Source organism: Drosophila virilis, chromosome 3 (assembly GCF_030788295.1).
Source record: "Drosophila virilis strain 15010-1051.87 chromosome 3, Dvir_AGI_RSII-ME, whole genome shotgun sequence".
Lineage (NCBI taxonomy): Eukaryota > Metazoa > Arthropoda > Insecta > Diptera > Drosophilidae > Drosophila > Drosophila virilis.
In genome coordinates this window covers 1,082,091-1,101,030 of record NC_091545.1, presented here as the reverse complement: position 1 = coordinate 1,101,030, position 18,940 = coordinate 1,082,091, and the positions used below count along the sequence as shown (strand labels likewise).

General features: G+C 42.5%; 1 protein-coding gene across 4 annotated transcripts in view; it reads left to right on the top strand.

Moving 5' to 3' along the window:
- Positions 1 to 18,940, top strand: part of RhoGEF64C (Rho guanine nucleotide exchange factor at 64C) — a 192,102-nt gene that overhangs the window by 169,529 nt on the left and 3,633 nt on the right. For all 4 annotated transcript variants that reach the window (XM_070208342.1, XM_070208341.1, XM_070208339.1 and 1 more), the window contains 2 exons: positions 15,002 to 17,895; positions 17,997 to 18,392. In XM_070208342.1, coding sequence (XP_070064443.1) covers positions 15,002 to 17,895; positions 17,997 to 18,392 — 3,290 coding nt within the window. The remainder of the gene's footprint in view (positions 1 to 15,001; positions 17,896 to 17,996; positions 18,393 to 18,940) is intronic.

The window sequence follows — 18,940 nt, the reverse complement described above, 5'->3', positions numbered from 1 at the left end:
TTTTTCAATGCATGACGATTGTAATTCTAAACAGGTAAAAGTTTCAAAAACGCATAAAGCGATTTTAACTCTAGAAACGATGGCAAAGTTCTTGACGTAGATATGCAGAAACAATCTGCTTATTATATGTATAAATCATTAAAATATCTTTTATATTAAATCTAGCGGGTTGCCAAACCTTGTAGAAATAGGATGAGTTTTGACGGAGTTATGGGGGTGGGAAGTTTTGAAGTTTTCGTCTGTATACGAATCTGAGGTAAGATTTGGACATGAATTTCGACTAAAAATCGGTATTCAGATTTGAAAGCCAGATTATTCTTGAGGGAAAACCATGAACAAAAAGCCCAACCTCATCAAAATCAGATGAGTTTTGACGGAGTTATGGGGGTGGGAAGTTTTGACCCATGTCTGTATACGAATCTGGGGATAAGATTTGGACTTGAATTTCGACTAAAAAATCGGTAATCAGATTTGAATGTCAGATTATTCTAGAGGGAAAACCATGAACAAAAAAGCCCAACCTCATCAAAATCAGATGAGTTTTGACGGAGTAATGGGGGTGGGAAGTTTTGTCCCATGTCTATATAGGATTCTGGGGACAAGATTTGGACATGAATTTCGACTAAAAAATCGGTATTGAGATTTGAATGCCAGATTATTCTAGAGGGAAAACCATGAACAAAAAGCCCAACCTCATCAAAATCAGATGAGTTTTGACGGAGTTATGGGGGTGGGAAGTTTTGACCCATGTCTGTATACGAATCTGGGGATAAGATTTGGACTTGAATTTTGACTAAAAAATCGGTATTCAGATTTGAATGCCAGATTATTCTAGAGGGAAAACCATGAACAAAAAGCCCAACCTCATCAAAATCAGATGAGTTTTGACGGAGTTATGGGGGTGGGAAGTTTTGACCCATGTCTGTATACGAATCTGGGGATAAGATTTGGACATGAATTTCGACTAAAAAATCGGTATTCAGATTTGAATGCCAGATTATTCTAGAGGGAAAACCATGAACAAAAAGCCCAACTTCATCAAAATCAGATGAGTTTTGACGGAGTTATGGGGGTGGGAAGTTTTGACCCATGTCTGTATACGAATCTGGGGATAAGATTTGGACTTGAATTTTGACTAAAAAATCGGTATTCAGATTTGAATGCCAGATTATTCTAGAGGGAAAACCATGAACAAAAAGCCCAACCTCATCAAAATCAGATGAGTTTTGACGGAGTTATGGGGGTGGGAAGTTTTGACCCATGTCTGTATACGAATCTGGGGATAAGATTTGGACTTGAATTTTGATTAAAAAATCGGTATTGGGATTTGAATGCCAGATTATTCTAGAGGGAAAACCATGAACAAAAAGCCCAACCTCATCAAAATCAGATGAGTTTTGACGGAGTTATGGGGGTGGGAAGTTTTGACCCATGTCTGTATACGAATCTGGGGATAAGATTTGGACTTGAATTTTGACTAAAAAATCGGTATTGAGATTTGAATGCCAGATTATTCTAGAGGAAAAACCATGAACAAAAAGCCCAACCTCATCAAAATCAGATGAGTTTTGACGGATTTATGGGGGTGGGAAGTTTTGACCCATGTCTTTATACGAATCTGGGGATAAGATTTGGACTTGAATTTTGACTAAAAAATCGGTATAGAGATTTGAATGCCAGATTATTCTAGAGGGAAAACCATGAACAAAAAGCCCAACCTCATCAAAATCAGATGAGTTTTGATGGAGTTATGGGGGTGGGAAGTTTTGACCCATGTCTGTATACGAATCTGGGGATAAGATTTGGACATGAATTTCGACTAAAAAATCGGTATTCAGATTTGAATGCCAGATTATTCTAGAGGGAAAACCATGAACAAAAAGCCCAACCTCATCAAAATCAGATGAGTTTTGATGGAGTTATGGGGGTGGGAAGTTTTGACCCATGTCTGTATACGAATCTGGGGATAAGATTTGGACATGAATTTCGACTAAAAAATCGGTATTCAGATTTGAATGCCAGATTATTCTAGAGGGAAAACCATGAACAAAAAGCCCAACCTCATCAAAATCAGATGAGTTTTGACGGAGTTATGGGGGTGGGAAGTTTGACCCATGTCTGTATACGAATCTGGGGATAAGATTTGGACTTGAATTTTGACTAAAAAATCGGTATTGAGATTTGAATGCCAGATTATTCTAGAGGGAAAACCATGAACAAAAAGCCCAACCTCATCAAAATCAGATGAGTTTTGACGGAGTTATGGGGGTGGGAAGTTTTGACCCATGTCTGTATACGAATCTGGGGATAAGATTTGGACTTGAATTTTGACTAAAAAATCGGTATAGAGATTTGAATGCCAGATTATCCTAGAGGAAAAACCATGAACAAAAAGCCCAACCTCATCAAAATCAGATGAGTTTTGACGGAGTTATGGGGGTGGGAAGTTTTGACCCATGTCTGTATACGAATCTGGGGATAAGATTTGGACTTGAATTTTGACTAAAAAATCGGTATTGAGATTTGAATGCCAGATTATTCTAGAGGGAAAACCATGAACAAAAACACCAACCTCATCAAAATCAGATGAGTTTTGACGGAGTAATGGGGGTGGGAAGTTTTGTCCCATGTCTATATAGGATTCTGGGGGTAAGATTTGGACATGAATTACGACTAAAAAATCGGTATTGAGATTTGAATGCCAGATTATTCTAGAGGGAAAACCATGAACAAAAAGCCCAACCTCATCAAAATCAGATGAGTTTTGTCGGAGTTATGGGGGTGGGAAGTTTTGACCCATGTCTGTATACGAATCTGGGGATAAGATTTGGACTTGAATTTTGACTAAAAAATCGGTATTGAGATTTGAATGCCAGATTATTTTAGAGGGAAAACCATGAACAAAAAGCCCAACCTCATCAAAATCAGATGAGTTTTGACGGAGTTATGGGGGTGGGAAGTTTTGACCCATGTCTGTATACGAATCTGGGGATAAGATTTGGACTTGAATTTTGACTAAAAAATCGGTATTGAGATTTGAATGCCAGATTATTCTAGAGGGAAAACCATGAACAAAAACCCCCACCCTCATCAAAATCAGATGAGTTTTGACGGAGTTATGGGGGTGGGAAGTTTTGTCCCATGTCTATATAGGATTCAGGGGGTAAGATTTGGACATGAATTACGACTAAAAAATCGGTATTGAGATTTGAATGCCAGATTATTCTAGAGGGAAAACCATGAACAAAAAGCCCAACCTCATCAAAATCAGATGAGTTTTGACGGAGTTATGGGGGTGGGAAGTTTTGACCCATGTCTGTATACGAATCTGGGGATAAGATTTGGACTTGAATTTTGACTAAAAAATCGGTATTGAGATTTGAATGCCAGATTATTCTAGAGGAAAAACCATGAACAAAAAGCCCAACCTCATCAAAATCAGATGAGTTTTGACGGAGTTATGGGGGTGGGAAGTTTTGACCCATGTCTGTATACGAATCTGGGGATAAGATTTGGACTTGAATTTTGACTAAAAAATCGGTATTGAGATTTGAATGCCAGATTGTTCTAGAGGGAAAACCATGAACAAAAAGCCCAACCTCATCAAAATCAGATGAGTTTTGACGGAGTTATGGGGGTGGGAAGTTTTGACCCATGTCTATATAGGATTCTGGGGGTAAGATTTGGACATGAATTTCGACTAAAAAATCGGTATTCAGATTTGAATGCCAGATTATTCTAGAGGGAAAACCATGAACAAAAAGCCCAACCTCATCAAAATCAGATGAGTTTTGACGGAGTTATGGGGGTGGGAAGTTTTGACCCATGTCTGTATACGAATCTGGGGATAAGATTTGGACTTGAATTTTGACTAAAAAATCGGTATTGAGATTTGAATGCCAGATTATTCTAGAGGAAAAACCATGAACAAAAAGCCCAACCTCATCAAAATCAGATGAGTTTTGACGGAGTTATGGGGGTGGGAAGTTTTGACCCATGTCTGTATACGAATCTGGGGATAAGATTTGGACTTGAATTTTGACTAAAAAATCGGTATTGAGATTTGAATGCCAGATTGTTCTAGAGGGAAAACCATGAACAAAAAGCCCAACCTCATCAAAATCAGATGAGTTTTGACGGAGTTATGGGGGTGGGAAGTTTTGACCCATGTCTATATAGGATTCTGGGGGTAAGATTTGGACATGAATTTCGACTAAAAAATCGGTATTCAGATTTGAATGCCAGATTATTCTAGAGGGAAAACCATGAACAAAAAGCCCAACCTCATCAAAATCAGATGAGTTTTGACGGAGTTATGGGGGTGGGAAGTTTGACCCATGTCTGTATACGAATCTGGGGATAAGATTTGGACTTGAATTTTGACAAAAAAATCGGTATTGAGATTTGAATGCCAGATTATTCTAGAGGGAAAACCATGAACAAAAAGCCCAACCTCATCAAAATCAGATGAGTTTTGACGGAGTTATGGGGGTGGGAAGTTTTGACCCATGTCTGTATACGAATCTGGGGATAAGATTTGGACTTGAATTTTGACTAAAAAATCGGTATTGAGATTTGAATGTCAGATTATTCTAGAGGGAAAACCATGAACAAAAAGCCCAACCTCATCAAAATCAGATGAGTTTTGACGGAGTTATGGGGGTGGGAAGTTTTGACCCATGTCTGCATACGAATCTGGGGATAAGATTTGGACATGAATTTCGACTAAAAAATCGGTATTGAGATTTGAATGCCAGATTATTCTAGAGGGAAAACCATGAACAAAAACCCCAACCTCATGAAAATCAGATGAGTTTTGACGGAGTTATGGGGGTGGGAAGTTTTGACCCATGTCTATATAGGATTCTGGGGGTAAGATTTGGACATGAATTTCGACTAAAAAATCGGTATTCAGATTTGAATGCCAGATTATTCTAGAGGGAAAACCATGAACAAAAAGCCCAACCTCATCAAAATCAGATGAGTTTTGATGGAGTTATGGGGGTGGGAAGTTTTGACCCATGTCTGTATACGAATCTGGGGATAAAATTTGGACTTGAATTTTGACTAAAAAATTGGTATTGAGATTTGAATGCCAGATTATTCTAGAGGGAAAACCATGAACAAAAAGCCCAACCTCATGAAAATCAGATGAGTTTTGACGGAGTTATGGGGGTGGGAAGTTTTGACCCATGTCTGTATACGAATCTGGGGATAAGATTTGGACTTGAATTTTGACTAAAAAATCGGTATTGAGATTTGAATGCCAGATTATTCTAGAGGGAAAACCATGAACAAAAAGCCCAACCTCATGAAAATCAGATGAGTTTTGACGGAGTTATGGGGGTGGGAAGTTTTGACCCATGTCTATATAGGATTCTGGGGGTAAGATTTGGACATGAATTTCGACTAAAAAATCGGTATTGAGATTTGAATGCCAGATTATTCTAGAGGGAAAACCATGAACAAAAAGCCCAACCTCATCAAAATCAGATGAGTTTTGACGGAGTTATGGGGGTGGGAAGTTTTGACCCATGTCTGTATACGAATCTGGGGATAAGATTTGGACTTGAATTTTGACTAAAAAATCGGTATTGAGATTTGAATGCCAGATTATTTTAGAGGGAAAACCATGAACAAAAAGCCCAACCTCATCAAAATCAGATGAGTTTTGACGGAGTTATGGGGGTGGGAAGTTTTGACCCATGTCTATATAGGATTATAGGGGTAAGATTTGGACATGAATTTCGACTAAAAAATCGGTATTGAGATTTGAATTCCAGATTATTCTAGAGGGAAAACCATGAACAAAAAGCCCAACCTCATGAAAATCAGATGAGTTTTGACGGAGTTATGGGGGTGGGAAGTTTTGACCCATGTCTATATAGGATTCTGGGGGTAAGATTTGGACATGAATTTCGACTAAAAAATCGGTATTGAGATTTGAATGCCAGATTATTCTAGAGGGAAAACCATGAACAAAAAGCCCAACCTCATCAAAATCAGATGAGTTTTGACGGAGTTATGGGGGTGGGAAGTTTTGACCCATGTCTGTATACGAATCTGGGGATAAGATTTGGACTTGAATTTTGACTAAAAAATCGGTATTGAGATTTGAATGCCAGATTATTTTAGAGGGAAAACCATGAACAAAAAGCCCAACCTCATCAAAATCAGATGAGTTTTGACGGAGTTATGGGGGTGGGAAGTTTTGACCCATGTCTATATAGGGTAAGATTTGGACATGAATTTCGACTAACAAATCGGTATTGAGATTTGAATGCCAGATTATTCTAGAGGGAAAACCATGAACAAAAACCCCAACCTCATCAAAATCAGATCAGTTTTGATGGAGTTATGGGGGTGGGAAGTTTTGACCCATGTCTGTATACGAATCTGGGGATAAGATTTGGACTTGAATTTTGACTAAAAAATCGGTATTGAGATTTGAATGCCAGATTATTCTAGAGGGAAAACCATGAACAAAAAGCCCAACCTCATGAAAATCAGATGAGTTTTGACGGAGTTATGGGGGTGGGAAGTTTTGACCCATGTCTGTATACGAATCTGGGGATAAGATTTGGACTTGAATTTTGACTAAAAAATCGGTATTCAGATTTGAATGCCAGATTATTCTAGAGGGAAAACCATGAACAAAAAGCCCAACCTCATCAAAATCTGATGAGTTTTGACGAAGTTATGGGGGGTGGGAAGTTTTGACCCATGTCTATATAGGATTCTGGGGGTAAGATGTGGACATGAATTTTGACTAAAAAATCGGTATTCAGATTTGAATGCCAGATTATTCTAGAGGGGAAAACCATGAACAAAAAGCCCAACCTCATCAAAATCAGATGAGTTTTGATGTAGTTATGGGGGTGGGAAGTTTTGATCCATGTCTATATAGGATTCTGGGGGTAAGATTTGGACATGAATTTCGACTGAAAAATCGGTATTGAGATTTGAATGCCAGATTATTCTAGAGGGAAAACAATGAACAAAAAGCCCAACCTCATCAAAATCAGATGAGTTTTGACGGAGTTATGGGGGTGGGAAGTTTTGACCCATGTCTATATAGGATTCTGGGGATAAGATTTGGACTTGAATTTTGACTAAAAAATCGGTATTCAGATTTGAATGCCAGATTATTCTAGAGGGAAAACCATGAACAAAAAGCCCAACCTCATCAAAATCTGATGAGTTTTGACGAAGTTATGGGGGGTGGGAAGTTTTGACCCATGTCTATATAGGATTCTGGGGGTAAGATGTGGACATGAATTTTGACTAAAAAATCGGTATTCAGATTTGAATGCCAGATTATTCTAGAGGGGAAAACCATGAACAAAAAGCCCAACCTCATCAAAATCAGATGAGTTTTGATGTAGTTATGGGGGTGGGAAGTTTTGATCCATGTCTATATAGGATTCTGGGGGTAAGATTTGGACATGAATTTCGACTGAAAAATCGGTATTGAGATTTGAATGCCAGATTATTCTAGAGGGAAAACAATGAACAAAAAGCCCAACCTCATCAAAATCAGATGAGTTTTGACGGAGTTATGGGGGTGGGAAGTTTTGACCCATGTCTATATAGGATTCTGGGGGTAAGATTTGGACATGAATTTCGACTAAAAAATCGGTATTGAGATTTGAATGCCAGATTATTCTAGAGGGAAAGCAATGAACAAAAAGCCCAACCTCATCAAAATCAGATGAGTTTTGATGGAGTTATGGGGGTGGGAAGTTTTGACCCATGTCTGTATACGAATCTGGGGATAAGATTTGGACTTGAATTTCGACTAAAAAATCGGTATTCAGATTTGAATGCCAGATTATTTTAGAGGGAAAACCATGAACAAAAAGCCCAACCTCATCAAAATCAGATGAGTTTTGACGGAGTTATGGGGGTGGGAAGTTTTGACCCATGTCTATATAGGATTCTGGGGGTAAGATTTGGACATGAATTTCGACTAAAAAATCGGTATTGAGATTTGAATGCCAGATTATTCTAGAGGGAAAACCATGAACTAAAAGCCCAACCTCATCAAAATCAGATGAGTTTTGATGGAGTTATGGGGGGTGGGAAGTTTTGACCCATGTCTATATAGGATTCTGGGGGTAAGATGTGGACATGAATTTCGACTAAAAAATCGGTATTCAGATTTGAATACCAGATTATTCTAGAGGGAAAACCATGAACAAAAAGCCCAACCTCATCAAAATCTGATGAGTTTTGACGAAGTTATGGGGGGTGGGAAGTTTTGACCCATGTCTATATAGGATTCTGGGGGTAAGATGTGGACATGAATTTTGACTAAAAAATCGGTATTCAGATTTGAATGCCAGATTATTCTAGAGGGAAAACCATGAACAAAAAGCCCAACCTCATCAAAATCAGATGAGTTTTGATGTAGTTATGGGGGTGGGAAGTTTTGATCCATGTCTATATAGGGTAAGATTTGGACATGAATTTCGACTGAAAAATCGGTATTGAGATTTGAATGCCAGATTATTCTAGAGGGAAAACAATGAACAAAAAGCCCAACCTCATCAAAATCAGATGAGTTTTGACGGAGTTATGGGGGTGGGAAGTTTTGACCCATGTCTATATAGGATTCTGGGAGTAAGATTTGGACATGAATTTCGGCTGAAAAATCGGTATTGAGATTTGAATGCCAGATTATTCTAGAGGGAAAACAATGAACAAAAAGCCCAACCTCATCAAAATCAGATGAGTTTTGACGGAGTTATGGGGGTGGGAAGTTTTGACCCATGTCTATATAGGATTCTGGGGGTAAGATTTGGACATGAATTTCGACTAAAAAATCGGTATTCAGATTTGAATGCCAGATTATTTTAGAGGGAAAACCATGAACAAAAAGCCCAACCTCATCAAAATCAGATGAGTTTTGACGGAGTTATGGGGGTGGGAAGTTTTGACCCATGTCTGTATACGAATCTGGGGATAAGATTTGGACTTGAATTTTGACTAAAAAATCGGTATTGAGATTTGAATGCCAGATTATTCTAGAGGGAAAACCATGAACAAAAAGCCCAGCCTCATCAAAATCAGATGAGTTTTGACGGAGTTATGGGGGTGGGAAGTTTTGACCCATGTCTATATAGGATTCTGGGGGTAAGATTTGGACGTGAATTTCGACTAAAAAATCGGTATTGAGATTTGAATGCCAGATTATTCTAGAGGGAAAACCATGAACAAAAAGCCCAACCTCATCAAAATCAGATGAGTTTTGATGGAGTTATGGGGGTGGGAAGTTTTGACCCATGTCTGTATACGAATCTGGGGATAAGATTTGGACTTGAATTTTGACTAAAAAATCGGTATTGAGATTTGAATGCCAGATTATTCTAGAGGGAAAACCATGAACAAAAAGCCCAACCTCATGAAAATCAGATGAGTTTTGACGGAGTTATGGGGGTGGGAAGTTTTGACCCATGTCTATATAGGATTCTGGGGGTTAGATTTGGACATGAATTTCGACTAAAAAATCGGTATTGAGATTTGAATGCCAGATTATTCTTGAGGGAAAACCATGAACAAAAAGCCCAACCTCATCAAAATCAGATGAGTTTTGATGGAGTTATGGGGGTGGGAAGTTTTGACCCATGTCTGTATACGAATCTGGGGATAAGATTTGGACTTGAATTTTGGCTAAAAAATCGGTATTCAGATTTGAATGCCAGATTATTTTAGAGGGAAAACCATGAACAAAAAGCCCAACCTCATCAAAATCAGATGAGTTTTGACGGAGTTATGGGGGTGGGAAGTTTTAACCCATGTCTGTATACGAATCTGGGGATAAGATTTGGACTTGAATTTTGACTAAAAAATCGGTATTGAGATTTGAATGCCAGATTATTCTAGAGGGAAAACCATTAACAAAAAGCCCAACCTCATCAAAATCAGATGAGTTTTGATGGAGTTATGGGGGTGGGAAGTTTTGACCCATGTCTGTATACGAATCTGGGGATAAGATTTGGACTTGAATTTTGACTAAAAAATCGGTATTGAGATTTGAATGCCAGATTATTCTAGAGGGAAAACCATGAACAAAAAGCCCAACCTCATGAAAATCAGATGAGTTTTGACGGAGTTATGGGGGTGGGAAGTTTTGACCCATGTCTGTATACGAATCTGGGGATAAGATTTGGACTTGAATTTTGACTACAAAATCGGTATTCAGATTTGAATGCCAGATTATTCTAGAGGGAAAACCATGAACAAAAAGCCCAACCTCATGAAAATCAGATGAGTTTTGACGGAGTTATGGGGGTGGGAAATTTTGTCCCATGTCTATATAGGATTCTGGAGGTAAGAACCGAATCTGGGGTAAGATTTGGACTTGAATTTTGACTAAAAAATCGGTATTGAGATTTGAATGCCAGATTATTCTAGAGGGAAAACCATGAACAAAAAGCCCAACCTCATCAAAATCAGATGAGTTTTGACGAAGTTATGGGGGGTGGGAAGTTTTGACCCATGTCTATATAGGATTCTGGGGGTAAGATGTGGACATGAATTTCGACTAAAAAATCGGTATTCAGATTTGAATACCAGATTATTCTTGAGGGAAAACCATGAACAAAAAGCCCAACCTCATTAAATCAGATGAGTTTTGACGGAGTTATGGGGGTTTGAAGTTTTGACCCATGTCTACATATATAGGATTCTGGGGGTAAGATGTGGACATGAATTTCGACCAAAAAATGTGTGGTCAGATTTAAATGCCAGATTATTTTAGAGAAATAGCCATGAACAAAAAGACTATCCTCTTGGAAATCGGTTGAGTATCGGTCATGTATTGGGGTGGGAAATTTTGAACTTTACCTATATTGGATAAAATACAAAAAACTTTGGCATTGTCCTTGATACGTTGAAGATAAGTGCTGTCAAAGATTTTTAAAAATTATTTTATACATAGAAAATTATTTTATATATTTATTAATATAAATGGAGCTAGTCTGTTTTGGATAACTTTAATATTTGATATATGTATGCCACAAAGAGATAGGTTTTGGCCATGTTTCATCAAGTTGCCTTTAAGATAGAGCACTCTTTTGCATGGAACTAGACGGTTTCTCGGACTTGGCTACTTAGCCTGGCCTTTTGAGTTCTCCTCAAGAATATATATTCCCTATAGACTTTTAAGAAGTTCTCTCTTCAATGCGCCAATTTAATAATTATCCAACAACAAATTTCAATTGGGGGCCAACATTTGCAGCTCTGCGCTTCACAAATATTACGTATACGTTTACATTCTCTTTTTGCTGATTTTAAAAGCTGACGAATGTTTTACAATTGCGAGCACATCTTTATATAGAAGTACAAAAGGTGTTAATTAAATATTTCAATTCAAAGACAACCGATTACAACAGCAACAACAACTACGACAACAACAACAACAATAAATACGAGCGTAATTTTCAACAAAATCTCATTAAGTGGCTCTCGCTGAAGTAGCGCCAAGCAGGTGGCATTTAGTGCTGACAGCAACAGCAGCAGCAACAACAAATGGAACAAAAAACAAGCGAGCGTGCTCTAGTCGCGTATGCCCAAATAGGAGATACCGTGTAGCCCGCAGCGAGCTACCATTGCAAGCCTTCCAGCTAGTTTAACAGGCAGACATCGATTAAAGGACACATACACACACACACACACATATATATATATATATACATATTAACAAACACACACACATCCCCATAGCTTCTTCTTTCCTTTACCTTACATATATGTGGAAAATGCATTAACTTGTTTAACTACTTGCTTTCTGTCCGATTTTTATGATATGTTCAGTGCTTAGAAATTGCAGACATATGCGTGTAAGGATTTTTTTACTCTTACCATAAATATGTATGAGATCTTTGTGACTCCATTTATAGTTGCCCAGTTAGTTATCAGCGGAGTAAAAATCCCCAAGAATGGCTACCCACAATGGGTCCAGCTCATCGCACAGCCTTTGAACTGCCACCTAAAGGACTCGAATGGTTCGGCAGGATATAGGAAAAGTGTCTCTTTTAGTCGCCTCGTACGACAAGCGATGACATGCTGTGGTGGTATTCTTATGCCCGCCAACCACACGGGCGATCAAAGCGGATTAAAAATCTGGGTGGAACGGGACGTAGCTGAGAAAACTCTAAGATTGCTTACATTCTAAATTTGACGATTCTAGCTCTTCCAATTATCGAGTTGCGCTCAAAAAAACGTACTTCGATATCGATTTTTATCGACGCTTACAAATAAATTCGTTACCTTCTGAATCTAGATAGAAGATTTAGATTAAGGTAGAGAATCTTAATATAAGATCTAAATATAAGAAGATTAAGATGGAAGATCTATATATATCCGCCTAGCTCAACTCTTGATTTCAATCAAGTACAATCAATTACCCTTTAAATTTTCGGATCCTTCTGCCTGTTATAAACATTTACACCAAACCAATCGACCCTCCCTGGTCCTTGCCAAAGGTTTGAGGGTATGCAAAAAGGGGCAAAACCAACAAAATGAAAGGCCAAAAGGAAAAGCGTAGCAAATAGAGGAAAAGTTGATTTCGTTTTTGCACTCAGCTTGTGCATTGTTTCGCCTAAACATTTTTTTGTTTTCAGCTTTAATTGTAGTTTTGTGTCTGCGCTGCTTCTTCTGGTTGTTATCCTTGTTATCCTTGCCGCTCGTGTTGTTGTTGTTGTAATTTGTCGCTATTTAGCATAGAAAATGCGATTAGCGCACAAAGGTTCGATTGAAATTCAAGTGCTTGCCGCAAATAATTAATTCGCTGCCAAAGCCAAAGCCAAAGCCAAAGACGGAAGCCAGCCGAAGGAAGAAGCAGCAGCCACTCGGCCACATCTGACAGATGTACATCATTAATGTGCGCTAAGCAGCGGCTGCAGCTCCAATCTCCGCGCTGATGACACTCATTAACATAAAATGTCCACCTTTGGACGTGGCCAAAGCTGAGGCCCCACCTCTGCCATAAAACCAGCTCACTTTTCACACTCATTAAAATGGACGAGAGTCGAGCGTGATAAGCAGACGGGCTGCTTCTTCTTCTGTGTGTGTGTGTGTGTGAGAGAGAGAGACAGAGTAAATATGTATGTGTGTGTGTCTATGTGTGTGTAACGGACGGGCAATAACTGTCCGCGTCCTGCAAGTCCAAGGCCAGCTTATCTCGCCCGCAGGCTTGAAGTCAATTTTTGCGGTCGACGTTGACGCTGACGCCGACGTCAGCAGCACCACTCAAATTTCAAAAGATACGCGCGTGTGAACCCTTTTTGCAGTTGAGACAAGAAGAAGAAGCAACGACAACGACAACGACAACGACAACAAAAAAACACATTTAAATATAATCTATTATCTTAATTCCGACACAAATTGTTTGCTGCCGTTCAGCTGAGCGTCTTGCGCTCTGCCCGCGTTGACAGCCGCGTCTTTTCATCCCATTTGGTGCTGGCTCTAAAAACGAACAGCAAGAGCAAGTAGAGTACTCGAGTCGGGAATGTACGTCTATGAGATACCCTAAGCCCTGCTATTACAAAAATCCTAGAATCCTTTTTTCGGGCTTCTTTGAATCAGCTCTAAAACTCGAACAGCACAAACAAGTAGAGTACTCTAGTCGGGAGTGTAGAAGATACATATATTATGGCTTTCTTCTATAGAAAACACACCTTATAACGGGCTTTTTCCACTCAGTTCTTTGTCCTTGCCCTATTTATATCTATGCATATCTCAACTGAATGATTCGTCCATTATACCCTTTCTTGACCACTTTCAAGGGTATTATAAAAGCCCCAAATAATTCCAAATGCCATTTAGCGGCGTTGACTTGTGCACCCAGCGCATAGTCAAGGACTTGAGCTGCCTAGCAATTCAAATGCCAACGCAGGACACACAGGACAGCATGAGACGAGGCCAGGGCAAGTTGAAGCGGGCAAGGGCAGGGGGCAAGGGGCAAGCGGCAGCCGCTGAAAAGCAAACGCTTATCGGCCGCAACGTAAATCACCCAATTTACCATAAATAAAGATATGTACATATTGTCAGCGAGCAGCGGGGAGGGGGCAGCGGGGCAGAGCCAGAGCCAAAGCCGCAGACGAAGCCAAAGCCGAAGCCGCCACCAAAACCAAAACCAAAACAAAACACCTTATCGCTGGCAAGCACATCTTTAAGTGCCTGTCAACGTGGTTGGGCGCAGAGCGCAGGGCGAGGCAGCACACCGTGGGCGTAGTTAGGGGGGTGGGTGGTTGGGTGCTTGGGCTGGCTTCCTTTAACCGGTGGCTACTATTTGCTGCCGCAGGCATATGAATCTGCATGCATGAAGCTGCAGTGCTGCCAAGTGGCCAGCATATTTAGCCGTAAAATGGCTGCAACAAGAGATTTCGCACTATATAAAATATATATTTCTTTCTGTATTAGAAAGAGCTCAAATTTACTTAAGCTAAGCACAAAATCGCTCTTAAAAGAATGAAATGAATTTCAGATTAAATGCTAAAAATAATAAAAATATCAAAGTAAAACATTTAAATTTTTAGACCACTTACACAAGCATTAAATATATCGAAAACACATTTAGCCATAAAATAGCTAAAAATGTACGGTAAAAAAACAATTATGCATCAAATTCATTTAATCAAAAGAGTATTTAAAATTTATAGAACAAGAGGCAATACATTTTGGCACATTCAGAATTTAGTGTCCCTTTTTTGCGCAGAGTAGCTAAAGAAGGTAAAGAGTTAAATTCAGTATAAAGGAAAATGTATTTAAACTCATTTCAGCCTGTTTAACGATAGACTATTTGCTTTCGTCAACACTCTAAAAGCACCCTGTTTAGTTATTTCAATGCCCTGCACCCAAGCCCCGACCCCCGATCCCCGAGACCCGTTCATCAGCTGAAAGCCTTCGCTTGCCTGCTTTGGCTGTCTTGGGTTTATTTTGCAAAAGCAACATTTTGCTAGCTGCGACACGCGATTCAACATCTACTCCTTTGCAGGCGCCACAACAACGACAAGTGCGAGAACGAGAACCCAAAAGACGACAGAAGCAAATCGCGATTATGACGATGATGACGAGCACAACGACAACAACAATAACAACGACAAGGAGCAGCAGCAGAAGCAGGCGCAGGAGCAGAAGTCAGAGCAGAAGCAGGCTGAAGCTGAGGACCACGAGCTGGTTGGCAGGCCGCGGGCAAGTCAGAAGCGTGCAACACAAACGACACAATCGCGAAATCCCATCAGACGCGCTCACAGCGAAAGGCATTTGTCTGCCGCACCCAGCACCGACGACTCCAGCGAGTCGAGGCCACAGCCTGGCCAGGCTCGGAGTCTGGCTGCGGCCAGTGGGCCGCAGAATGTCATTTTAAATTTTAAGGACACAATGGCGCTGCGCATGAAAAGCAACCGCAACGACTCGAGAGATTTATTTCAAAGGCGGCCCACAGAGCCACCACCGCCGCCGCCAACCGCAAACGGATTAGAGAAGCAACCAACACCGCCGCCGCAAATCAATAAGTCAACTGCTCCACGTCAGCAAAGGACCGTGGTGCGTGTGGCGCCCTTCAACCAGAGCAGCGAGGTGCATCGCCTGAAAATCTCGCACAGCGAACCGGATGGAGCGCATCCCCTGGAGTACAATGCCACGGCCGCGGCCACACGGCTGCTGCTGCTCTCGCCCACAGACGTTGGGCCGGATGTGGCGCCCAAGAAGACGTCGATACTGATTAACGGCGACGATTGCTACTCGACAATGAACCTGAGCACAGATGCCGCCCAGCCGCTGTACCAGTCCTCCGTGGTGGTCAATAGCCAGTCGGCGACAGGCGTCTGCATCAGCGTGAGCAGCGCCGAGGAGCTCATCGAGCAGCACAATCTACTGAATACGCTACGCACTCAACAGCAACAGCATCTGGCTGCGATTATTCCCATTCGTAGCAGCATTGGTGGCGAGGTGAATTTGCAGCGTTCCGCCTCCTGCATATCGTCCACCTCGAGCAGCTCGACGTCGAGCAGCAGCAGCTCTAGCGGACGCGGCCGCACGCTCATCCGGCTCGACTATGACAAAGATCTGCCCACCAGGCAGTTAGCGGCTACCACAACCACGCCCATTAATACACCACCGCCCACAATCTGCTCAACGCCAGCCACGCCGCCGCCGGCGCCGTCGCCGACCTCACCCGATGCGGAGCTGGTGCCGCACGAGACGGAGCTGCTAAAAATTCTGCGCAATCCCGTCGAGGCTGTCAAGCGCAATCTGGTGCCCCATGTCTGCGGCTTGAGGGTGCAATCCGGCCTAGAAACGACGCGCAACAAGAAAATACAGGAGACAGCAGGAACAGCTGCCACGCCCACGAAGGAGGCGAGCAGCTTCATAGCCAAGCTGTTGCAGGATCCGATGCTGGGCCAGGTGGCCGACGGCCTGGAGACGGACACCGTCGCGGAGCTCATCGAGAACTCGCTGCAACGTCTGCAACGAACACGGCAAACGATCGACATGAGCGGCACCAAAGATAACGACGACATGAACCGGCTGATCAGCGTCTCGCTGCAGCGTGTGCGCCTGGAGCGACAGCCCGGGGGGACGAACGGCACCAAAGAGGAGGACGACCGGTTGTCGAATCGCGGCAGCATCAGCTCCGCCAACAGCTTCGCCTCCGCCCACAATTACGAGCTGTTCGACTTTGAGGCGGCCGCCAATGAGTCCGACTGCTATCAGAGCTGCTCCAGTGAGCTGGCAGTTGCCGGAGCACTCGAGGAGGAGCAGGATCAAACGGAGACGGAGCCGGAGCTGGTGTCCTCACCGGAGGTGGATGCGTCTACGCGCGCCAAGTTCTATCAGCTGCTGGTGGATGCAACGCTGGCCGAGATCGAGCACAGCACGACACACACGGAAGCCGAGCACCATTACGAATCCATACGCCATCAGGTGGATCCCATTTACGAGGAGATCAACGAAGTGCCGCCGCCGTTGCCGCTGACGGCGCCGCCGCTGAACGACGCCGAGCTGGACAAGAAGGCGGCGCGCTCGATATTCGAGGGCGCATCCAAATACGATATACTCTCCTATTTGGTGGACGCCAAGGAGCGGGGGCTGGTGCGCGAGGAGAGCTTCGACTACAGCAACAATCCGAAGATCATCGAAGAGGAGGCCGCCGACACGCTCAGCGAGCTGGAGAAGCGCGTCAGCCACAGCGACGATAGTCACAGCAATATGAGCTCCCTGTCGCCGCCGCCGCATAACTTCATCTGCGGCAAGAGCGGCAGCGATGTGGAGCGACAGGACTCGGGCGTCGGATCCGAGACAAGCAAATCCTCGCGCAGCAAGTACCAGCTGCCGGCGGTGAGTCCGTTGCACTTGTGCGAGGATTGCGACGGCGCCGTCGAGACGCAGCTGAGCGAGGCGGGGGTCCTGTATGCGCCGCTCGTGTGCCGCAAGTGCGGCAAGAAGCGCGTCGAGCGCAAGGAGATCATCACCGAGATTGTTGAGACGGAGGAGAAATATGGCCGCGACTTGCAAATCATACTGGAGGAGTTCTGCCAGCCGATGCTGGTGGCCGGCCTGCTCAACCAGGAGCAGCTCTCCGCAATCTTCCTCAACACGGAAGACTTGCTCGAGAACAATCAGACACTGGCCGAGCGTATGCGCGATGCCCTTGACATTGCTTTGGAGCAGGGTGACGACGATCTGCTCACGGTTAATATTGGACGCATCTTTCTTGACTTTACCCAAATGCTGCACGCCTTTGAGAGCTACTGTGTGCGGCAGGCGGGCGCCAGCCTCTTGCTGGCGAATCTCGAAAAGGAAAAGGAGCTGCTGCGCATCTTTCTCAAGGTATCCCAAATGGAAAACGCCGTGCTGCGTCGCATGAATCTCAACTCGTTTCTCATGGTTAGTTCCTTTCTTCATCTTTTATACTCATGACTAGCCCCTAAACGTCTGTTTCCTATTCTCTCCGCTCTTTCTCTCTCTCCTTGTCGCCCATCCTCCAGGTGCCCGTGCAGCGTGTCACGAAGTATCCATTGCTGTTGGCGCGTTTGTATAAGGTGACGCCCGCCCATTTGGACGGACGGGAGCTGCTGAAACAGGCGCAGGAGAAAATTGAATTGCATTTGAATCACATCAACCAGGAGGCCAAGGATGTCCCCACCAAACTGTGGCGCCGCATCAGCTCCTCGAGCCCCAATCGGCGCGCCTCATGCGAAATTGATATGATAAACATCAAGCTGCGCAAAATGGCCATCGACATACTCGAGTGGAATCACGATGAGGTCCGTTTCGCCATGGAGGGCAAGCTGCTCTATACACAGCCCGCCGACAGCAACTGGAAGAAGGCGCGCACCATCAAGCTGAACCCAGTCAATGCGCTGCTCGTGACCAATGGCAAGGTGAGTAGAAGTCGTAATTTAGAGGAAACAGAGCTGGCGATGTGATGGCCCAACAACTGCGTGAGTCACGTTCAACACTTGCCACAACTGGAGACTGATAGTTCGAAATTAACATGCAAACTAGCCAAGGAACTAATCGAGGCTTTGATGTATCGGAATATTCGATACCAATAAACCGATAATTCCCAAAAATGTTCGATTTATAAAAGAATGTTAATCATTTTTATAGCTTAGCTTAGAATATTCATTTTTAAAGCCTTTCCCGAGAACTAGCAAATATGATATACACTATTGGGAAATTATAGGGAAACGTCTGTCTTTTGTTGCATGATTGCAAGTAACATCCAATAAAAGAAACATCCAAGAAAGGAATCAATCATCCGAGAAAAGGAACATTTATAAAAGGAATAACCAAGAAAATAAATATCCAAGAAAAGAAACATCCAAGAAAAGGAACTCTTAGGGAAAGAAACATTCAAAACACTTCCAGAAAAAGAAATATCAGAAAAAGGAAGCATCCAATAGAAGAAACATCCAAGAAAATACAA